Here is a 24463-nt window from a genome sequence, read left to right on the forward strand (position 1 = left end):
AGAAGACAAAACTGGCTTTCTAAATAGTGGAAGAAACAAGTGTTGGTGCTAAACAGGCAGTGGTGGGAGGAAATGTTTCATGCCTAATGAGCCAGTCAAGAATCACAGCTGTGAGTAACAAGAAGTGTAAATGTAAAACTAGTAAAGCAGGATCTTAGAGGTGGTGTGCCTTTACCTCAGCCAACAATCCTGCTCTCTTGAAAAGGGCATCAGATTTCCCACAGGTCACGTGATAAACAAGTATCAGTGTTAATTTAGGCCAGGGAACAGTGTGAATGTGGCCTTTGATCTTCCCTGTGCCCAACAGTCATCCAGGAGTAGGAACTAATATGGGCCCATGTGAAAAGTCCAAGGGCAGTATGAAGTTTCACAGGCAGATTAGCTAACCAATGGCCTCAAAAAACTAAAAAGCTGGGTTTCCCTGGTGGCACAGTGGTTAAGAATCTGCCTGCCAATACAGGGGACACAGGTTCGATCACCGGTCCGCGAAGATCCCACATGCCGCAGAGCAACTAAGCCCGTGCGCCACAACTACCGAGCCTGCGCTCTAGAGCCCGTGAGCTACAACTACAGAGCCCACATGCCGCAACTACTGAAGCCTGTGCGCCTAGAGCCCGTGCTTCGCAACAAGAGAAGCCACTGCAATGAGAAGCCCATACACCACAACAAAGAGTAGCCCCCACTCACCGCAACTAGAGAAAGCCTGTGAGCAGCAACGAAGACCCAACACGGCCAAAAATAAATAAATAAAATAAATTTATTTTTAAAAAATAAATCTTAAAATAACTAAAAATCTAATAGTTATTGATTATAATCCGCAGCTCAGCAATATTTATTTTTCAACAAACATTCAGAGAGCACCCTTCTATAAAAGGCACCATGGCTCAACGCGTGTGAATATAAAAGATAAATATATGTGTGCTTACAGGCTAGAGATTTTAAAAATACACACACACACACACACACACACACACACACAATATCTACCACCACCACCACCACAATATCTACCACCACCACCACCACAATATCTACCACTAATGCATATAGATTTCCCAGAACTAAGTAGGCTTGGACTAACTCTACCTGATTCTTTCTATTGACTCTACAAAGGAAAATATGAGTACCATGAGACAGGCTCAGATGAATGTTGTGAAAAATCCAAAGAGGGAGAAATCACTCCTCAACCACAAATGATTGAGATAGTTAAAAAAATTTTTTTTGAATCGTAAAAATTCTCATTTATGTTAAACATGTTCAGTAAAGACCACCTGTTTTGCTTGTTGCCTCAGATCATCCCCAACAGACTCTGGCTCAATCATCTTCCATTCAGCTGCAATACTCCTGAAAACATCAGCTCCAGTGTTTAGTACTTGAATGAGACGATGATCGTGGGATAAATGAGCCAAGATCCTCAGCTCAAGTTGAGAGTAATCAGCAGCTAATATTAAACCACCTGAAACAGAAATGATTTTAGGAAAGTCGGTACAAAGACAAAACCAAGTTTTATAACACTAAGCAGGATGACAGAAATTTAGTTCCAACATACAACCGTGAGATCATGTAAAAAACTCAAATCAAAAAAAGCTAAAACCTTGCTCTTAATATGATGCAATTCAGCTCTGTAACACATAAAAATTTTTTGCTTAGCTTTCAAGGATATGTAATATATGTAAAGCCACCCTTGACCTCTGCCCGTTAACCACTGTGGTAGTGCTTTCCTCAGTGTTCCTATAGCACTGACACATAATCTAAAATGGTTCTTTCATGCCTCTCCCACATAACACTGAGCCATTAGGGATGGGAGACAATCTTCCTTTGCATTCTGCAGAAATGCACAGTTCCTGGTACCTAATAGGTCCTTAACAAATGGTTGTTGAAGGAATGAATGAATGAGTGAATAAAGAAACTGGTTTCTAATGTGTGCTGACATTTTAAGGGGTGTGGAGAGAAATGTGTGCTCTGCTTTGAAAATAAACTTGTTCAACAAAAAAAGGTTAAGTGGCCTGTATGTGAAAAAGAGTATTCAAATAATTAAGAGGATTCAAATAATTTATCTATGGACTAGAAATGACTGGATATGCATGGCAAAAACAAAATAAAACAAGCAAAAGAATGGTTAAAGTAGAAAAATATTTGCAACTGATATCACAAAGGACTCATTGCTATATTGTATAAAAGAGGTGCTATAAATCAAGAACAAAATATAAACAAGCAATTCACAGAACTAATAAAAACAAAAGAACCTTAAACCTGCTTAAATTCATTCACAATTTAAAAAATGCAAATTATAACAAGAAACAATTCTTTTCTACTTGTAAAAATCCAGAGGTTGGATGGCACATTCTGTGGCAAGGCTGTGGAGAAAGAAACACTCATACATTGTTACTTGGAAGTAAATGGTAACTGTGTCCCATTAGATGGCAATTTGACAATATCTATCAAAATTAAACAGGCTTTTTACTCTGTGACTCAGTAAACAAGCCCACAGGTTGCTGCAAAGATTATCTGCACACAGATTAAACTGGTTTACGTTCAAATTTCTTTACTGATAATCACAAGTCTTCAGCATAAAAATATTAAACATGGGGCTTCCCTGGTGGCGCAATGCTTGGGAGTCCGCCTGCCGATGCGGGGGACACGGGTTCGTGCCCCGGTCCAGGAGGATCCCGCATGCCGCGGAGCTGCTGGGCCCGTGAGCTATGGCCGCTGAGCCTGCACGTCCGGAGCCTGTGTTCCGCGGCGGGAGAGGCCACAGCAGTGAGAGGCCCACATACCGCAATAAAAAAAAAAAAATTAAACAAGCTTTTTACTCTGTGACTCAGTAAACAAGCCCACAGGCTGCTGCAAAGATTATCTGCACACAGATTAAACTGGCTTATGTTCAAATTTCTTTATTGATAATCACAAGTCTTCAGCATAAAAATATTAAACAAAAAACCAAAGCAAACAAGTGTATATGAAATGCTTATGCTTGTGTAAGAACAGAGGAAGAAAATAGTACATATTCATACTTGCTTGTATCTGCATAAAGAAATACTGGAAGGATATATAAGAAACTCAAATATGTAATTAACTATAAGAGTTATACATAACAGGGTAGCTAGGACAGGGAAGGAAGCAAAGTTTCTCAATATATACCTTTTATATATTTTGATTTCTGAACTATGTGAACAAATAACCAATTCAAAAATATATAAATACTGATTTGAAACAAATGACCACAACTTTTATGGCCTTTCTGCCCTAAACAAAATAAAACTGGACAAACTATATGAAATATCAGTTTTCAGATGTTGGACAATAGGCAATTCAGGACTACAATCCCTGAGAAAGGGGAAGGAGAGGAGAGATAAAAGGAGCCATGAAACTGTCTCAAGTTTCTGAATGGAGGCAGCACAGGGAAAAAGATGAAACAAAGCACTGTGGTCTCTGAGCTGGAAGAAGAAAGTGTAATTTGGGCCTGCTGAGGCTGCTAGAACTTGTGAAATTTGGAGAGAAAGGAACTGTGCATAAAAGGATCACCAGAAATATGTACACTAATCCCTTTGGATTTTGACCAAATACTAAACTGTGCAGGGAGAAAGTTCAGAGAACCAGGCAAAGAACAAACACTAAAGAAATAGCTATTATCAAAGTTCAGCTATCAGCTGAACTACTTGAAGAACATACTCTTGAATGTTGAAAGATGTTCAAGCTCTGACCAGACTGAGTGGAGAAACCCTGCTGAACAACTTGAGAACAAAGTAGAGACCGCAGTAAGGCCAAACCTTACAATGATGGTTAATGTAGCCCTAGAGTAAAGGCTACTCTAAACGTCTGCTCACAAAGCTTTAAAAGTCTCAAAATGATCAAGCTGATGTGAAAGTAAATTAACTGCCTGCCAGAAGAAAATGCTATAAATGAAGACTACAAAATCCAAAGAGTTAACAATGTAGTAACCATAATGTTCAGCATACAATAAAAAAATACTAGACATATGAAGAACCAGGAAAATGTAACTCTGACTAGGAGAAAATTCAGTCAATAGAAAAATGACTCAGAAACTACAGAGATGATGGAATTTTAATATGTTCAGGAATTTAAAGAAATATAAAAATGATGATGGAACAAATAGTGAATTACAATAAGGTGATGAAAACTATACAAAAAATTAAAATTCTAAAACTGAAAATACAATATCTGAAATGCAAAATTCACTAAAAGGATATGACAGCAATTAGACACTGTAGGAAAAAAGATCAGTGAACATTAAAACAGTCAATAGAAAATATCCATTGCAGTACAGAGTTTAAATAAATGAAGAGAGGGGAATAAAGAAGAAAAGAAAACAAAGTTCAGTGATCTGTGGGACTATACTAGTGGTATTACACATGTATATTTGGAGTAATAGGAAAAAAGGGCAAAATAGGGACAAAAATATTATAAGAAATAATGGTTGAAAATGTTCCAAATTTAATGAAAAATATAAGCACATAGATTAAGAAGAAGAAAAAAAAACCTAAGTTAACTCAGGAAATTCAGCAAACTCAAAAGCCCAAATAGTAAAGCATAAAAAAACACCCAGAGACTCACACCCAAATCAAATTGCTAAAACTGAATAACGAATTTAAAAAATCAAAAAAGCATCCTGGGAAAAAATATATTATGCTTGGAGGAATAGCAAGAAAAATAGTGGTGTACTTCTCATCAGAAATAATGCAAACCATAAGCTAACGGAAATATATATTTAAAGTGCTAAAAGAGAAGGACTATAAACCCATAAATCTATGTCAAATAAAAAAAATCTTACAAAAGTGAGGATAAAATGGAGAAATTTAGACATGGAAATGCTAAGAGAAATCACTGTCAGTAGAACTGCACTACAAAAAAAACCTTAAAGTACTCTGGGTGAAGAAAATTGATAATAGATGGAAACTTCAGTCTACTTCAAAGAAAAAAGAGTGCCAGGAAGGGTAAAAAAGTGAACAGATAGAAAAGACACTTTTGTTTCTTGATTTCTTCGAAAGGTCATAACTGTTTACAGCAAAAAAAAAAAAAAAACTACATAGCAAAGTTTATAATAGTCATAGAAGTTAAACATATTACAAAAAATGGGAAATGGGGGCTTCTCTGGTGGCACAGTGGTTGAGAGTCCGCCTGCCAATGCAGGGGACACGGGTTCGTGCCCCGGTCCAGGAAGATCCCACATGCCGCAGAGCGGCTAGGCCTGTGAGCCGTGGCCGCTGAGCCTGTGCGTCCGGAGCCTGTGCTCCGCAACGGGAGAGGCCCGCGTACCACAAAAAAAAAAAAAAAAAAAAAAAAAGATAATAGAGGAAATAAAACAATAACAAAAATAGTCATTTACAGTTTTTAAAAAAGAATAAAGAACAGATAGAACAAAATACAAATGAAAAGACAACAGACTTAAATCCAACCATATATCAAGAATTATTTTATTTTTTTAACATCTTTATTGGAGTATAATTGCTTTACAATGGTGTGTTAATTTCTGCTTTATAACAAAGTGAATCAGCTATACATACACATATAGCCTCACAACTCCTCCCTCTTGCGTCTCCCTCTCACCCTCCATATCTCACCCTTCTAGGTGGTCACAAAGCACTGAGCTGATCTCCCTGTGCTATGCGGCTGCTTCCCCCTAGTATCTATTTTACATTTAATAGTATATATAAGTCCATGACACTCTCTCACTTCATCCCAGCTTACACTTCCCCCTCCCCGTGTCCTCAAGTCCATTCTGTATGTCTGCATCTTTATTCCTGTCCTGCCCCTAGGTTCATCAGAACCATTTTTTTTTAGATTCCATATATATGTGTTAGCATACGGTATTTGTTTTTCTCTTTCTGACATACTTCACTCTGTATGACAGTCTCTAGGTCCATCCACGTCACTACAAATAACTCATTTTCATTCCTTTTTATGGCTGAGTAATATTCCACTGTGTATATGTGCCACATCTTCTTTATCCATTCATCTGTCAACGGACACTTAGGCTGCTTCCATGTCCTGGCTATTGTAAATAGAGCTGCAGTGAACATTGTGGTACATGACTCTTTTTGAATTATGGTTTTCTCAGGGTATATGCCCAGTAGTGGGATTGCTTGGAAATATGGTAGTTCTATTTGTACTTTTTTAAGGAACCTCCATACTGTTCTCCATAGTGGTTTTATCAGTTTACATTCCCACCAACAGTGCAAGAGGGTTACCTTTTCTCCAGCATTTATTGTTTGTAGATTTCTTGATGATGGCCATTCTGACCAGTGTGAGGTGATACCTCATTGTAGTTTTGATTTGCATTTCTCTAATGATTAATGATATTGAGCATCCTTTCATGTGTTTGTTGGCAATCTGTATATCTTCTTTGGAGAAATGTCTATTTAGGTCTTCTGCCCATTTTTGGATTGGGTTGTTTGTTTTTTTGATATTGAGCTACATGAGCTGCTTGTAAATTTTGGAGATTAATCCATTGTCAGTTGCTTCATTTGCAAATATTTCCTCCCATTCTGAGGGCTGTCTTTTCGTCTTGTTTATGCTTTCCTTTGCTGTGCAAAGGCTTTTAATTTTCATTAGGTCCCATTTGCTTATTTTTGTTTTTATTTCCATTTCTCTAGGAGGTGGGTCAAAAAGGATCTTGCTGTGATTTATGTTATAGAGTGTTCTGCCTATGTTTTCCTCTAAGAGTTTTATAGCGTCTGGCCTTACATTTAGGTCTTTAATCCATTTTGAGTTTGTTTTTGTGTATGGTATTAGGGAGTGTCATTTCATTATTTTACATGTAGCTGTCCAGTTTTCCCAGCACCACTTGTTGAAGAGGCTGTCTTTTCTCCATTGTATATTCTTGCCTCCTTTATCAAAGATAAGGTGACCATATGTGCATGGGTTTATCTCTGGGCTTTCTATCCTGTTCCACTGATCTATATTTCTGTTTTTGTGCCACTACCATACTGTCTTGATTACTGTAGTATAGTCTGAAGTCCGGGAGCCTGATTCCCCCAGCTCCATTTTTCTTTCTCAAGATTGCTTTGGCTATTTGGGGTCTTCTGTGTTTTCATACAAATTGTGACATTTTTTGTTCTAGTTCTGTGAAAAATGTCATTGGTAATTTGATAGGGATTGCACTGAATCTGTAGATTGTTTTGGGTAGTATAGTCATTTTCACAATGTTGATTCTTCCAATCCAAGAACATGGTAAATCTCTCCATCTGTATCATCTTTAATTTCTTTCATCAGTGTCTTATAGTTTACTGTATACAGGTCTTTTTGCCTCCTTAGGTAGGTTTATTCCTAGGTATTTCATTCTTCTTGTTGCAATGGTAAATGGGAGTGTTTCCTTAATTTCTCCTTCAGATTTTTCATCATTAGTGTATAGGAATGCAAGAAATTTCTGTGCATTAATGTTGTATCCTACTACTTTACCAAATTCATTGATTAGCTCTAGTAGTTTTCTGGTGGCATCTTTAGGATTCTCTATGTATAGTATAATGTCATCTACAAACAGTGACAGCTTTACTTCTTCTTTCCCGATTTGGATTCCTTTTATTTCTTTTTCTTCTCTGATTGTTGTGGCTAAAACTTCCAAAACTATGTTGAATAATAGTGGTGAGAGTGGACAACCTTGTCTTGTTCCTGATCTTAGTGGAAATGGTTTCAGTTTTTCATCATTGAGAACGATGTTGGCTGTAGGTTTGTCATATATGGCCTTTATTATGTTGAGGTAAGTTCCCTCTGTGCCTACTTTCTGGAGGGTTTTTATCATAAATGGGTGTTGAATTTTGTCGAAAGCTTTTTCTGCATCTATTGAGATGATGATATGGTTTTTCTCCTTCAATTTGTTAACATGGTTTACCACATTGATTGATTTGCATATATTGAAGAATCCTTGAATTCCTGGGATAAACCCCATCAAGAATTATTTTAGATAGTTAACTAAACACTACATTTAAATGGCAGAAATTTTCAGGTTAAATCCATATACATTTAATTTAAATTAATTTTAAAATTTTAAACAAAATCAGTATAAAATATTGTTGTGTTAAACACAGTTTTATTATTTAGGTAAGAATAAATAAATATCATGAAATATTATTTGGCCTTAAAAAAGAAAGAAATTCTGACACAATTTGCTACGACATGAATAAACCTTGAAGACATTATGCTACGTGAAATAAGCCAGGCACAAAAGTACAAATATTATATGATCTCGAGTGGTCAAATTCATAGGGACAGAAAATAGAATGGTGGTTGCCAGGGGCTGTGGGAGTCCAGGGCAACAGTTATATTTAATGGGTACAGAGTTTCAGGTGGGAATGATGAAAAGTTCTGGAGATGGATAATGGTAATGGCTGCACCACAATGTACTTAATGCCACAGAACTGAATATTTAAATATAGTTACAATGGTAAAATGCTAGTTCATATTTAGTTCTAGTTCATATATAGTTACAATGGTAGTTCATATATAGTTACAATGGTAAAATGCTAGTTCAAATGGTAGTTCATATTTAAAAGGCAAAGCTGGCCAGTCTTTTGCAAGGAGCCCGCGAGGGGGGTTGGCGCGCGCTAAACGGGAGAAGCACTGGTTTGAGAAAAGCATGGGTCGCAAGTACACATTGGGACCCTGCCATTAATGGAGGGGAAAAGCGGGGAGACGCCAGCAGATTCCATCCTGTAAGCTGGTAGGAAGCCTGAAGGCTTGATGGGATTCCAGTGTGATAGGAGGCAAGGACATGCTTCAGGACCCCGGAGGAAGATGGCGGAAGAGCAAGACGCGGAGATCACCTTCCTCCCCACAGATACATCAGAAATTCATCTACACGTGGAACAACTCCTACAGAACACCTACTGAACGCTGACAGAAGACCTCAGACCCCCCAAAAGGCAAGAAGCTCCCCACATACCTGGGTAGGGCAAAAGAAAAAAAGAATAAACAGAGACAATAGGATAGGGACGGGACCTGCACCAGTGGGAGGGAGCCGTGAAGGGGGGAAGGTTTCTACACACTACAAGCCCCTTCGCGGGCGGAGACTGCAGGTGGCGGAGGGGGAAAGCTTCGGAGTAGCGGAGGAGAGCACAGCAACAGGGGTGCGGAGGGCAAAGCGGAGAGATTCTGGCACAGAGGACCGGTGCCCTCAGGCACACACCAGCCCGAGAGGCTTGTCTGCTCGGCCGCCGGGGCGGGCGGGGCTGGGAGCTGAGGCTCGGGTATCGGCTTTCAGTCGGAGCGCAGGGAGAGGACTGGGGCTGGCGGCAGGAAGAGAGCCTGAAGGGGTTAGTGCACCACGGCTAGCCCGGAGGGAGTCCGGGGAAAGGGTCTGGAGCTGCTGAAGAGGCAAGAGACTTTTTTCCCTTTTGTTTCCTGGTGCGCGAGGAGAGGGCATTAAGAGGGCTGCTTGGGGAAGCGCCGGAGACAGGCACGAGCCGCGGGTAAGGCACGGACCTCGGAGACGGGCGTGGGCCGCCGCCGCCGCCGCCGCCCGCCGCCGCCCGCCGCGGCCCGCCGCCGCCGCTGCTGCCGCCGCCGCGGGGCCTGTGTGCGAGCGCGGGTCACTGTCCGCCCCGCCTTCCGGGGGGCCTGTGCACCCCGCCACTGCCGGGGTCCCCGAGACCCGGGGACGGCTTTCCCGGGAAAGCGCACGGAGCGCCACGGGCTGCTGCAACGTCACGCCGGCCTCTGCCGCCGCAGGCCCGCCCCACACTGCGCGCCCCTCCCTCCCCTCTGCCTGAGTGAGCCAGAGCCCCCGAATCAGCGGCTCCTTTAAACCCGTCCTGTCTGAGCGAAGAACGGACGCCCTCCGGCGACCTACGCGCAGAGGCGGGGCCAGGTCCAAGGCTGAGACCCGGGAGCTGTGAGAGCAGAGGCAGGGAAATCTCTCTGTGCAGCCTCGGAGGCAGCGGATTAAAGCTCCACGGTCCATTTGATGTGCCCTGCGTCTGTGGAGTGCATGAATGGACACCGAATCATCCCAAATTGAGGAAGTGGACTTTCAGGACAAGATTTAAGACTTTCCCCCCTTTTCCTCTTTTTACAACGAATTATTCCAAATTAAGGAGGTGGACTTAGAGAGCAAGATTTCAGACTTCTCGCCCTTTTCCTCTTTTTACAACGAATTATCCCAAATTGAGGAGGTGGACTTGGAGAGCAAGATTTTTGATTTTTCCCCCTGCTCTCTTTTTGTGAATGTGTATGTGTAATCTTCTGTGTAAGATTCTCTCTGTATAGCTTTGCTTCCACCATATGTCTCAGGGTTCTATCGGTCCGGTTTTTTTTTTTTTTTCAATAATTACTTTCTAATTTTAATAACGCTACTATATTTCATACTTTATTCTATTTTACTTTACCTACTCTTTCTTTTTTTCCTACTCTCCCTTCCTCCCTCCCTCCCTCCGCTCCTCCTTTCCTTCTTTCTTTTTCTTTCCTCCCTCCCACCCTTCTTCTTTCCACTTTCTTTTTCTTTCCTTCCTCCCTCCCTCCTGTCTTTCTTCCTTTCCTTCCTCCCTCCCTCCCTCCTTTCTTTCCTTCTTTCTTTCCATCCTTCCTCCCTCCCTCCCTCCTTTCTTTCTTCCTTCCTTCCTTCCTTCCTTTCTTCCCTTCTTCCTTTCTTTCCCTCTCTCTTTCTTTCTTCTACTAATTCTTTCTTTCTACTTTTTCTCCCTGTTACTCTGAGCCGGGTGGATGAAAGGCTCTTGGTGCTGCAGCCAGGAGCCAGTGCTGTGCCTCTGAAGTGGGAGAGCCAACTTCAGGACACGGGTCCACAAGAGACCTCCCAGCTCCACATAATATCAAGCAGCGAAAATCTCCCAGAGATCTCCATCCCAACACCAGCACCCAGCTTCAGTCAACGACCAGCAAGCTACAGTGCGGGTCACCCTATGCCAAGCAACTAGCAAGGCAGGAACACAACCCCACCCATTAGCAGAGAGGCTACCTAAAAACATAATAAGGCCATAGGCACCCCAAAACACACCACCAGACGTGGACCTGTCCACCAGAAAGACAAGATCGAGCCTCAACCACCAGAGCACAGGAATTAGTCCCCCCCACCAGGAAGCCTACACAACCTACTGAAACAACCTTAGCCACTGGGGTCAGACACCAAAAACAACGGGAACTACGAATCTGCAGCCGGCAAAAAGGAGACCCCAAACACAGTAACATAAGCAAAATGAGAAGGCAGAAAAACACACAGCAGGTGAAGGAGCAAGATAAACACCTACGAGACCTAACAAATGAAGAGGTAATAGGCAGTCTACCTGAAAAAGAATTCAGAATAATGATAGTAAAGCTGATCCAAGATTCTATTTCCATGATCCATAATCTTGGAAATAGAATAGACAACATGCAAGAAACAGTTAACAAGGACCTAGAAGAACTAAAGATGAATCAAGCATCGATTAAAAACACAATAAATGAAATGAAAAATACTCTAGATGGGATCAATAGCAGAATAACTGAGGCAGAAGAACGGATAAGTGAGGTGGAAGATAAAATAGTGGAAATAACTGATGCAGAGCAAAATAAAGAAAAAAAAATGAAAAGAACAGAGGAGAGTCTCAGAGATCTCTGGGACAACATTAAACGCACCAACATTCGAATTATAGGGGTTCCAGAAGAAGAAGAGAAAAAGAAAGGGACTGAGAAAATATTTGAAGAGATTATAGTTGAAAACTTCCCCAATATGGGAAAGGAAATAGTTAATCAAGTCCAGGAGGCACAGAGAGTCCCATACAGAATAAATCCAAGGAGAAATACACCAAGACACATATTAATCAAACTGTCAAAAATTAAACACAAAGAAATCATATTAAAAGCAGCAAGGCAAAAACAACAAATAACACACAAGGGAATCCCCATCAGGTTAACAGCTGATCTCTCAGCAGAAACCCTACAAGCCAGAAGGGAGTGGCAGGACATAATTAAAGTGATGAAGGAGAGAAACCTGCAACCTAGATTACTCTACCCAGCAAGGATCTCATTCAGATTTGATGGAGAAATTAAAACCTTTACAGACAAGCAAAAGCTGAGAGAGTTCAGCACCACCAAACCAGCTTTACAACAAATGCTAAAGGAACTTCTCTAGGCAAGAAACACAACAGAAGGAATATACCTACAATAACGAACCCAAAGCAATTAAGGAAATGGGAATAGGAACATACATATCAATAATTACCTTAAATGTAAATGGACTAAATGCTCCCACCAAAAGACACAGAGTGGCTGAATGGATACAAAAACAAGACCCATATATATGCTGTCTACAAGAGACCCACTTCAGACCTAGAGACACATACAGATTGAAAGTAAGGGGATGGAAAAAGATATTCCATGCAAATGGAAATCAAAAGAAAGCTGGAGTAGCAATTCTTATATCAGACAAAATAGACTTTAAAATAAAGACTATTAGAAGAGACAAGGAAGGACACTACATAACGATAAAGGGATCGATCCAAGAAGAAGATATAACAATTGTAAATATTTATGCACCCAACATAGGAGCACCTCAATACATAAGGAAAATACTAACAGCCATAAAAGGGGAAATCGACAGTAACACAATCATAGTAGGGGACTTTAACACCCCACTTTCACCAATGGACAGATCATCCAAAATGAAAATAAATAAGGAAACACAAGCTTTAAATGATACATTAAACGAGATGGACTTAGTTGATATTTATAGGACATTCCATCCAAAAACAACAGAATACACATTTTTCTCAAGTGCTCATGGAACATTCTCCAGGATAGATCATATCTTGGGTCACAAATCAAGCCTCGGTAATTTTAAGAAAATTGAAATTGTATCAAGTATCTTTCTCCGACCACAATGCTATGAGACTAGACATCAATTACAGGAAAAGATGTGTAAAAAATACAAACACATGGAGGCTAAACAATACACTACTCAATAACGAAGTGATCACTGAAGAAATCAAAGAGGAAATTAAAAAATACCTAGAAACAAATGACAATGGAGACACGACGACCCAAAACCTATGGGACGCAGCAAAAGCAGTTCTAAGGGGGAAGTTTATAGCAATACAATCCCACCTTAAGAAATAGGAAGCATTTCGAGTAAACAACCTGACCCTGCACCTAAAGCAATTAGAGAAAGAAGAACAAAAATACCCCAAAGCTAGCAGAAGGAAAGAAATCATAAAGATCAGATCAGAAATAAATGAAAAAGAAATGAAGGAAATGATAGCAAAGATCAACCAAACTAAAAGCTGGTTCTTTGAGAAGATAAACAAAATTGACAAACCATTAGCCAGACTCATCAAGAAAAAAAGGGAGAAGACTCAAATCAATAGAATTAGAAATGAAAAAGGAGAAGTAACAACTGACACTGCAGAAATACAAAAGATTATGAGAGATTACTATAAGCAACTCTATTCCAATAAAATGGACAACCTGGAAGAAATGGACACATTCTTAGAAATGCACAACCTGCCAAGACTGACTCAGGAAGAAATAGAAAATATGAATAGACCAATCACAAGCACTGAAATTGAAACTGTGATTAAAAATCTTCCATCAAACAAAAGCCCAGGACCAGATGGCTTCACAGGTGAATTCTATCAAACATTTAGAGAAGAGCTAACACCTATCCTTCTCAAACTCTTCCAAAATATAGCAGAGGGAGGAACACTCCCAAACTCATTCTACGAGGCCGACATCACCTTGATACCAAAACCAGGCAAGGATGTCACAAAGAAAGAAAACTACAGGCCAATATCACTGATGAACATAGATGCAAAAATCCTCAACAAAATACTAGCAAACAGAATCCAAGAGCACATTAAAAGGATCATACACCATGATCAAGTGGGGTTTATCCCAGGAATGCAAGGATTCTTCAATATACGCAAATCAATCAATGTAATACACCATATTAACAAGTTGAAGGAGAAAAACCATATGATCATCTCAATAGATGCAGAGAAAGCTTTCAACAAAATTCAACACCCATTTATGATAAAAACCCTGCAGAAAGTAGGTATAGAGGGATCTTTCCTCAACATAATAAAGGCCATATATGACAAACCCACAGCCAACATTGTCCTCAATGGTGAAAAACTGAAACCATTTCCACTAAGATCAGGAACAAGACAAGGCTGCCCACTCTCACCACTCTTATTCAACATAGTTTTGGAAGTTTTAGCCACAGCAATCAGAGAAGAAAAGGAAATAAAAGGAATCCAAATTGGAAAAGAAGAAGTAAAGCTGTCACTGTTTGCAGATGACATGATACTATACATAGAGAATCCTAAAGATGCTACCGAAAAACTACTAGAGCTAATCAATGAATTTGGTAAAGTAGCAGGATATAAAATTAATGTACAGAAATCTCTGGCATTCCTGTACACTAATGATGAAAAATCTGAAAATGAAATCAAGAAAACACTCCCATTTACCATCGCAACAAAAAGAATAAAATATCTAGGAATAAACCTACCTAAGGAGACAAAAGACCTGTATGCAGAAAATTATAAGACACTGATGAAAGAAATTAAAGATGATACAAATAGATGGAGAGATATACCATGCTCCTGGATTGGAAGAATCAATATTGTGAAAATGACTCTACTACCCAAAGCAATCTACAGATTCAATGCAATCCCTATCAAACTACCAATGGCATTTTTCACAGAACTAGAACAAAAAATTTCAAAATTTGTTTGGAAAAACAAAAGGCCCCGAATAGCTAAAGCAATCTTGAGAACGAAAAACGGAGCTGGAGGAATCAGGCTCCCTGACTTCAGACTATACTACAAAGCTACAGTAATTAAGACAGTCTGGTACTGGCATAAAAACAGAAAGATAGATCAGTGGATCAGGATAGAAAGCCCAGAGATAAACCCACGCACATATGGCCAACTTATCTTTGATAAAGGAGCCAGGAATGTACAGTGGAGAAAGGACAGCCTCTTCAATAAGTGGTGCTGGGAAAACTGGACAGGGACATGTAAAAGTTTGAGATTAGATCATTCCCTAGCACCATACACAAAAATAAGCTCAAAATGGATTAAAGACTTAAATGTAAGGCCAGAAACTATCAAACTCTTAGAGGAAAACATAGGTAGAACACTCTATGACATAAATCACAGCAAGATCCTTTTGGACCCACCTCCTAGAGAAATGGAAATAAAAACAAAGATAAACAAATGGGACCTAATGAAACTTCAAAGCTTTTGCACAGCAAAGGAAACCATAAAGAAGACCAAAAGACAACCCTCAGAATGGGAGAAAATATTTGCAAATGAAGCAACTGACAAAGGATTAATCTCCAAAATTTATAAACAGCTCATGCAGCTCAATAGCAAAAAAACAGACAACCCAATCCAAAAATGGGCAGAAGACTTAAATAGGCATTTCTCCAAAGAAGATATACAGACTGCCAACAAACACATGAAAGAATGCTCAACATCATTAATCATTAGAGAAATGCAAATCAAAACTACAATGAGATATCATCTCACACCAGTCAGAATGGCCATCATCAAGAAATCTAGAAACAATAAATGCTGGAGAGGGTGTGGAGAAAAGGGAACACTCTTGCACTGCTGGTGGGAATGTGAATTGGTACAGCCACTATGGAGAACGGTATGGAGGTTCCTTAAAAAACTACAAATAGAACTACCATATGACCCAGCAATCCCACTACTGGGCATATACCCTGAGAAAACCATAATTCAAAAAGAGACATGTACCAAAATGTTCATTGCAGCTCTATTCACAATAGCCCGGAGCTGGAAACAACCTAAGTGTCCATCATCGGATGAATGGATAAAGAAGATGTGGCACATATATACAATGGAATATTACTCAGCCATAAAAAGAAACGAAACTGAGCTATTTGTAATGAGGTGGATAGACCTAGAGTCTGTCATACAGAGTGAAGTTAGTCAGAAAGAGAAAGACAAATACCGTATGCTAACACATATATACGGAATTTAAAAAAAAAATGTCATGAAGAACCTAGGGGCAAAACGGGAATGAAGACGCAGACCTACTTGAGAATGGACTTGAGGATATGGGGAGGGGGAAGGGTGGGCTGTGACAAGGCGAAAGAGAGGCATGGACGTGTATACACTACCAAACGTAAGGTAGATAGATAGTGGGAAGCAGCCGCAGAGCACAGGGAGATCAGCTCGGTGCTTTGTGACCGCCTGGAGGGGTGGGATGGGGAGGGTGGGAGGGAGGGAGATGCATGAGGGAAGGGATGTGGGAACAGATGTATATGTATGACTGATTCACTTTGTTATAAAGCAGAAACTAATTTAAAAAATAAATAAATAAACTTTAAAAAAAATAAATAAATAAAAGGCAAAGCTGAAAATTACCAAATGGGTTATACTATCATAGACCTGAATTCACCCTTGGAATGTAAATTTCTGACAGAATTAAAATAAATTCAGCTGGTTAACTGCACCCACCCAGAGCTGCCAGGTGGCAAAAAGAGCAAATATGTATACAAATAATAGGGATGATCTGGGAGATAGATTATGACTTCCAAATGTTTTGATGACAAGTACTGAGGAGAGGTTAGACAGAAGTAAGACAGCCTTGAGGGTTACCCCCTGCAATAGGAAGCAGCAGTGGGGAGAAGTAGAGAAGAAACAAAAGAGCAAAACAAGTTAGAAAGAGACCAAAAAAAAAAAAAAATTGTGCCCTTAGAGGTCAGGGGGGAGAGAAACTGAGGAAAGAGAGGGTTGACAGAGTGACAAATGCTACAGAGCAGTCAAAGAGGATGACAACTAACAAAATTCACTGGATTTTGCAAAAAGGTTTACAATGACCCAGGATTACATGATTTCAGCAGGATGCTGAGCAAACCACACAGAGGTTTCCCACAGAGCAGATCATGAAGACAATAATGACTGACTGCTATAAACCTGGCAACATGAAGGGGAAAAACAGGCTCCACCAAAGACAGGAAAGATGGAGGAACTAATGTATTCTTCTGAGTCTTATTCATAATTCAGGCTTTATCAGTGCTTTGAAAACCATTCCCACAGCAAAAAGAAGCTCAAAAACCATCATCGGTCACCTTACCTGGGAAAGGCACAAAGGCATGTCTCATGCTAACTGAAAACGGCATTCCTCTCTCTGAGGCTCTCTCCTCCATCTCTGCCTGGTGCCTGGGGTTCAGGCCACAACCCTTCTTTTTTCCTCCTCTGTTGTGCGAAAAACATCATCAGCTGGACATGAAGTAGTCTTAAATATATGAAAATGGTCTGAGTTTTTCAGTAAGTCAATATTTCCATCTAAGAAATTTAAAAACCTTATTTGAAACACACTTTAAAGTTTAACAAATATACTAGACCTCGTTCAGCAAACCTTCAATTAAACAGGAAGGTATTTCTGTAATAACCTTTCCCACAAACTGCTTCACTCAATTCAGTAAATCTCATTGACCATATCTAATATAAATGATCTGTGCTTTTTCTTCCTTTTGTGAGCATATGAAGAGGGCAGGAAGGGGGATGTTCCAGACACTGCTAAACTTGTCCCTTTAGTATTTGACTTAAACAAGCATATAGTGCTGGTTGATTTAATTAGTGACCCAGATTTTCAGCTTTTTGCCATCAACTAGCTTCTTTATAGACAGACTCAGGATTTGAAATAGAATAGAAATGTGTATGCCTGGAACAGAAAATTAAATTGATTTCATTATTTGTCCAATAGGCTATTTCTGATCCATTCATACTCCCAAAAGTATATTAACCCAAATAAAGAGAAATAGAGTCTACCTGCCCGTAGGAAGTAGGCCTTTGCCTAGGGCTTGGGAAGGTGGGCTTTCCTCTACTAGTGTTGGCATTTTGATCTCAAAATCTCTTGGTACATTCTGAATATTTGGTTCTATAAAGGTAATTCGTCCTAAAATCAAGCAGAACGAAGACATAAAATTAGGGGGGGAAGGGAAGAGGGGAAATCTGACATTTACTTTAACAAGAATACCATTTCTGAATTATCCTAAAAATGCATGCTTTGTTATTGTTAAACTAAATTTAAATGAAATACACTTCATTATGTTCATGTGTCTAACAATAATAAGTACAAGACCAATCGTGATATAAGTGAATATATGAATCAGCTACAATACAGTGTTTTATAATTAACCTCGTTCTACAGAAACAATCCCATGATAAGAATATGATAAATCATACTATTTCTACGCTAAAATGAGTACCAGAAGTTAGCACTATAAAATGCTAGCAGTTATACTAATGAGTAAAAGACAAATCAAATGGATCTTAGGAGAAATGACTGTCGAAGCCTTTAAAAGCCAGGAACAAACAAGATACAGAAAAGAGGATCTGAAGCAGAAGAGCAACTGAGTGCTGAACAGGGACAACTGGGGCCACAGAAGTCAGGCCACAGGATGCAGGAGATGTAGTAGTAGTGAGTGATAGTGACTAGAATGTTACTTTCTAGATATCACCTGGCCAGTTTTCCTCCTCCTCCTCATCACTTATCACAAGAATCAATGGTAGGTAGCACTGACATGACTAGAAACTAGAATCAGGTGGCTAGTACATTTTCTAGGAAACAGAAAGCTATTTGTTTTAATGTTTATGGCCTTTACTTTCCCCCAAATATTTTACATTTTATTTATTTATTGGATGAATTTTTCAAAAACACACAGGTGTTGTTCAAAAAGTTTGGGTAACTGACTGCTACTGCAGTTTTTATAATACACATACAGTGACACAAAAATCCTCTGTTTTATGATACTCTTCATTCTAACAGGCTCTCTACTAGCTACTGTATGTAATTCCATCTTCTTTAGATGAATCAGAGATCTTAAGTATCTCAGATACTGTTTCTCTGAATAAACTCCTGATACTATATCCTCGTTATTTCGATTTTAGCAAAAATTAGTATTCAATTAATGGTAGATATTATTACACTTATTAGCATTAAATGGCCTAATCAACTTCATAAAGCTAACAAATAGCACAGGAAAGAATCCAAGTCTCTTTCTGCCTCAGCACACTGTCTTCTCTTCTATGATAATATCAATACTTAATATTCAGGTCTAGTGTTTGAATTAATGAGGTAACACTGGTAGACAAATAAAATGGCAAAAGTAAATTATAAAACATGAATATAGCTTCATGAAGATGAATTCTAATAATGAAAGGGCTTTACTATACTTAGGGTAAGCTTGTATTTCTAAAATATTCTTTAAATGTAGGCACAGTATAATGAAAAACAATCAGGAAAACAATAAGGAATTGATGACTTTCTGCTTTATAAGCAACAAATAAATGTGCAAAAGCTTTGAAAACTATAGGTTGATTGTTTTTTTACCAACAAGGATTTATTTTACATAAGTTTACAGCATTAGCATATGTTTCAAAATGAAACTTAAAACAGGGCAAGAAATAGGCAAGAAGCACCAAGAGGTTAGCTAAATAGGGAGAAGGAAGAGGAATTGTTTAGAACAGAGACTAAGCAAGCAAAGAGAAAAGCAGCTCCTCACGGTGCCCCCATCTTCAATAACAGCAACAACTGATAATGTACCACGCATCATTCTAAACACTTTACATGTATTGACCTATTTAATCCTCAGGATGACCCAGTGAGGTAGGACTGTAATTATCTTGTTTTATACATGAGGAAACTTGGGCACTGAAAGGTTAAGTACCTTGTCTAAAGATTCTCAGCACCAAGATTCAAACCTTGTGAAAATGTGGTATCAAAGTCCACATTCTATACCACCAAACTAAAATGCCCCCTCTATGAAGGAGTTAATGCTGCCCTTTCTTCCACTGCACATTGCATTTGACAAATATGTGGAGTTGTGCACTACCTAGAAAAAGAATGCTTTTTTTTCTTCATGAGATTACATGCATACTGATCCCAAGAGGGCCATAAGACATGCAAAGGACTCTACAGCTCTTTTCTGATTGAGTAAAGTAAGACACTCCCTTATTACCGCACAGGCTTACTTAGATTCAACTTGGAGAGACTCTTAAGAGATTCAGAATAGGGATGGGACTGAAATTAGATAAGATCACTGACTCAAATAAATATTTAATTCCTGGCCATACTCTCATCCAATCTCAGACATCCCAGTTACTCTATATAGTACTTGAAAGCAGGAACTGTTATCTTACTAAATTTTCTCTCTTTATCTACCTGATATTCACCTATGCTTTGGATGTAGTATACGTTTCATAAATGTTTATAGAACTTCACTGAACACAATGATCAACACTTGAATTCCTTGGTCATCATAAGCAAATATTACATATGAATTTTTTTTGCAAAACTGGATATTATCCATATTTAAGACTTCTCATTACCTGTAGCAGTGTGTGATTGTGATACAGGATAGATTCTTTCCATTCCAAGGAAAGGATTCAGACGTTTTTCCCGCTGCAGGGGAAAGACCACTTTGGTAATAGCATTAGTGATTCTTCTCCACTCTAATATCAAGCCTGGTAAAGGATGTAATGCCCTTAATTTATTTAAAACATCCTGCCAAAGAATTATAATAAAGTAGGATCAGATTCTTGTCCAAATTCCATAGCAAACAAGAATCTGTTTTAAGTAAACAATATAATCTCAAAATTAAATTTGATAACTCCTGTATCTAAACTCAACTTTACTATTATAAAATTACTATTTGGGTTTTTTGGAAATCACCATAATGATAAATCTATAATAACTATAGATTATAAAATGTAAACATGTTAATGTTGAGTATTGTCAATTTACATCTACTATTAAAAAAAAATCAATGAGATGTCAACTTAGTAAAACAGCTGCTTCCCCACACTCCACCCAATTGTTTATATCATCTCTTTTCTTTATATTTTCCTCCTCCATTGTTCATGTGAAAGTCTCCCAGTCTTTTTTTTTTCTTCTTCTTTTTGCCATAGTACTTTCATGGTTTTTGTATCAAGGAAATTTATTTTTAAAACTTTGAATTTTCCATGCTACAGACATTCAGTGAACTGTTAAGGAACAAAAACTTTTAAGGTAAAAGGGCCAATGTGATTAAATAAAAAGTTTTGCTACAGAATGAAGCTGTGGAAACTTCCCCAGGGCAGGCAAGTCATAATTAATAATATTACGGTCAAAATTCTACAGAATGGCAACTTGGACTGCTCTCTCCATGGCTGTTCTGGCTGTACTTTCTATCCTTATTTTCCATTGATAATTCATTCAGTAAAAATGTAAAATTAAGGCTTTCTCTCTTTTATCCCATGCATACAGTTTCCATGGGTTATGATTCAATTTTACTTTGAAATTAACAGATTAGATTCTCAAAACAAATGCATGGAAAACTTACTATTTTGCTCTGGAATTGAAAAAAACAAAATTTTATTTATATTGACTGTCTTTTTATTTTTTTAATTCTTCCATACCTTTTTGTTCATGTTCATATAACAACAGAAATTATATTATACTAGAAGTCCAAGAGTAGTGCATGTCAATAATTAATGTCTATATAGGTCTGAATTTACAAACCTTAACACCGTTTTAACGATAGGAAGGACACAACTGCTAACTCAGATTATGATCAAGATTTTCCATGCTGGAATGTTTCCATAGTGTTTGTGGGCAGCTGAACCAAAAACCAATTTGTTTTTGTCTGGATAAGTTCAAATGGTGTACTACATTGGATCTTGATTTCATCAGCATTCTTTCAAGACACCAAAATGCTAAAAGTAGTTCAGATTCTGCCCTGTGACTGCCCCAAAGAGCACCTTACTAGTGCTGAACTGTTTTCCCAGCCTTAGCTTCCATCCATCATCATTCCCTCTTCTGGTAGAACCCAAAGTTTTCTTGCTGCCTTGGTGTTTTCTCTCTCCATTTGGTGGCAACTTCAATTCCAAAAATAAAACCTGCAAGAAATGAATGCTTCTTTAGTCAAGAATCAAATCACAAGTATTATCATTCAGAAAACATTTTAAAAAGTTATTCGAGAAAAGATTCTATACATTTTGACATGGATTGTAAGAATTTTGGGGGACAATTTGGAATTATCACATTTAATAAATAATGGCAATAAAATCTTATGTCAAGTAGGCTGTCCATACCCTAATTTAGTCAGTATTAGATTAATAGTAACACCAGGCTCTTAAACAGTCAAGAACACAAGAATGTATATTCTGTGCTGAACGACTGACAAACTATTGGCATTGCGACTTTAGGTTGCTCTGATTATAAGCTCACCTAAATACCCCTTGATGTGGTAACCAATGTGGCTGTTTGATCATTTAAGCCCCATAGAGGATAAACATGGGAGCCTTCGTGGCTATTGTGTGATCACAAAACTCAGAGAACACTAAAGTAGGAAGGGGCCCAAAAAGCCATCTAATTCCACTACCACAAGGCTAGACCCTGAGAGGCCCCGGGCAAAAAGCCAGGAGAAGGTGATTGATCCAGTGCAGCAATAATGAAAGTTAGAGAGTGGCCAGTAAGCACCCACTGAAGAAACTAGGCTTACACGGAACAGGGATCTAGGCTGTGGGCCAGAGGGAAGATCCCATGTATACCTTAAACTCACTAGTTCATGTTAGAGGGGTTCCAATTTAGGCAATTCAGAACACTATCTACCCTTTCTACTCATTCATTTATATGCTTTAAGTAAGATTTAATGAACCTTGGATTATTTTCCCAGTAATAATTCTAAAAATTGAAACCCTTTGCATGAGAATTTTTTCTACAAGTTGGGCCAGGGGTGGAAGTAAAGATATACCTGTTTCCCTAGAACAGTAGTGATGACAGAAACAAAAATGTGGTTTTAGTTTTAAGTAGTGGGAATAACTAGGCATGAAAATTACTGAGACTTCCTATGGATGTTAATAACTAACTTGCCCAAGGACTGTGTTATATAGATATGAACATATGCACACATAAGGATTGGGATTGTTATATTTAGCAAATAAAATTACATGATGCCCAGTCAAATTTGAATGACATGGAGCATACTTATACTAAAATATTGTCCACTGTTCATCTGAAATTCAAATTTAACCAAGTGCTGATATTTTATCAGGAAACTCGAATATAGGTATCAAAGAGTATATAAATGAATGGCAGCAGAGAAGAGAGAAGAAAATAACTGAATAGGAAAAATGAAACATTATTACAGTAACAATAAATCAACAACCCCAGGAAGGAAGACCTATCATAATTAAGACAATTTAAAGATCTCGAGTTTTATCTTAAGCTTCCATTTTTGGTGAATCCTTCAGAATTAATTATAAAAACTTCATACATAAATTCTCTCTTCAGGTCTTAATTAACACATCTATGACAGGGAGGTGAACTGGATGGGAGCAAGAGACACTAATATTTATTGAGCACTTACTATGTGCCAGCCATCAGGCTAGGTGCTTTAACATGCAATCCTTATAATAACTCTATGACAAATCTGCAAAGTTTAGACAGTTGGAGAAACTTGCTCAAAGTTGCATGCCCAAAATGTAGTAGAATAAAGAATTAGAAGCCAGAGACTTCTAACTCTAAAGTTCTTTTTCTTTTTACTAACCCATGCTTCCCTCTAGACCAGGAGTCAGAAACTTTTTCTACAAAGGGCCAGACAGTAAATATTTTTAGCTTTGTAGGTTTTACTGCCTGTCACACCTTTTCAACTGTGCCATTATAGAATGAAAACAGCCACAGGCAATAAGTACATAAATAGCTATAGCTGTGTTCCAATAAAACTTTATTTACAAAAACAGGTGGCAGGCCAGATCTGGCCTACAGGTCATATTTTGCTGATATCTTCTCAAGACCAGTGCCATCCAAGAACTTTCTGCAATAATAAAACTGTTCTATATTTGTATTGTCCAATATAGTGGCCACTAGTCACATGTGGCTATTGAACACTTGTAATGTGGTTAGCATGACTAAGGAACTTAATTGATATATTTTATTTAATTTCAATTAATTTAAACTGAAACAGTGATAAGTGGCTAGTGACTCCTTTATTGAATACTGCAGCTCTACACGATTAGTAACATCTTACCTATTTGAAAGATTCAACTTAAAATCACCAAGGATAAAATAATCAATGTATGAAAATGTTAGATTACCTTTAATATAACTTCCATTTTAACATGAAGACCTAAGAACAAGCCAATAATATCAAAGGACTTTTATTCTAGGCTAGAGTTTGGTCTAGGCCTAAGGCTCACATGCCTTTGCACCCATCTAAATCACAAGAGTACTGGTTATTGCCTTTACCCCAAGCCTACTAGTGCTGATATCCAGAGATTCTATATTTTTGACAAGTTCCCCATGTAATTTTAGGTGCAGTCAGCTAGGTTCTGGCTTGGGGACTTCTGGACTAAAGAAATCAAAAGAAAGTATTTTAAAACACCCCAAAGAACACCACTGAATTCAATACAAATGTACCACGTGATTAGGAGAAACAAAGTTCCTCATTTTTTAAAAACACATAACTGTGGCTAAAGGGGGGGGCATTTGTAAGCCC

At 38.5% G+C, this 24463-nt stretch overlaps 1 protein-coding gene across 4 annotated transcripts in view; it reads right to left on the reverse strand.

The window, feature by feature from the left end:
- Positions 1-24463, reverse strand: part of POLQ (DNA polymerase theta) — a 130723-nt gene that overhangs the window by 16434 nt on the left and 89826 nt on the right. For all 4 annotated transcript variants that reach the window (XM_081235101.1, XM_081235100.1, XM_081235102.1 and 1 more), the window contains exons 21-25: positions 21726-21863; positions 20316-20490; positions 17754-17880; positions 17056-17177; positions 1272-1456 (exon numbers count right to left, since the gene is read on the reverse strand). In XM_081235101.1, coding sequence (XP_081091227.1) covers positions 1272-1456; positions 17056-17177; positions 17754-17880; positions 20316-20490; positions 21726-21863 — 747 coding nt within the window. The remainder of the gene's footprint in view (positions 1-1271; positions 1457-17055; positions 17178-17753; positions 17881-20315; positions 20491-21725; positions 21864-24463) is intronic.

The sequence above is a fragment of the Mesoplodon bidens genome, assembly GCF_964165515.1.
Source record: "Mesoplodon bidens genome assembly, chromosome: 5".
NCBI lineage: Eukaryota > Metazoa > Chordata > Mammalia > Artiodactyla > Ziphiidae > Mesoplodon > Mesoplodon bidens.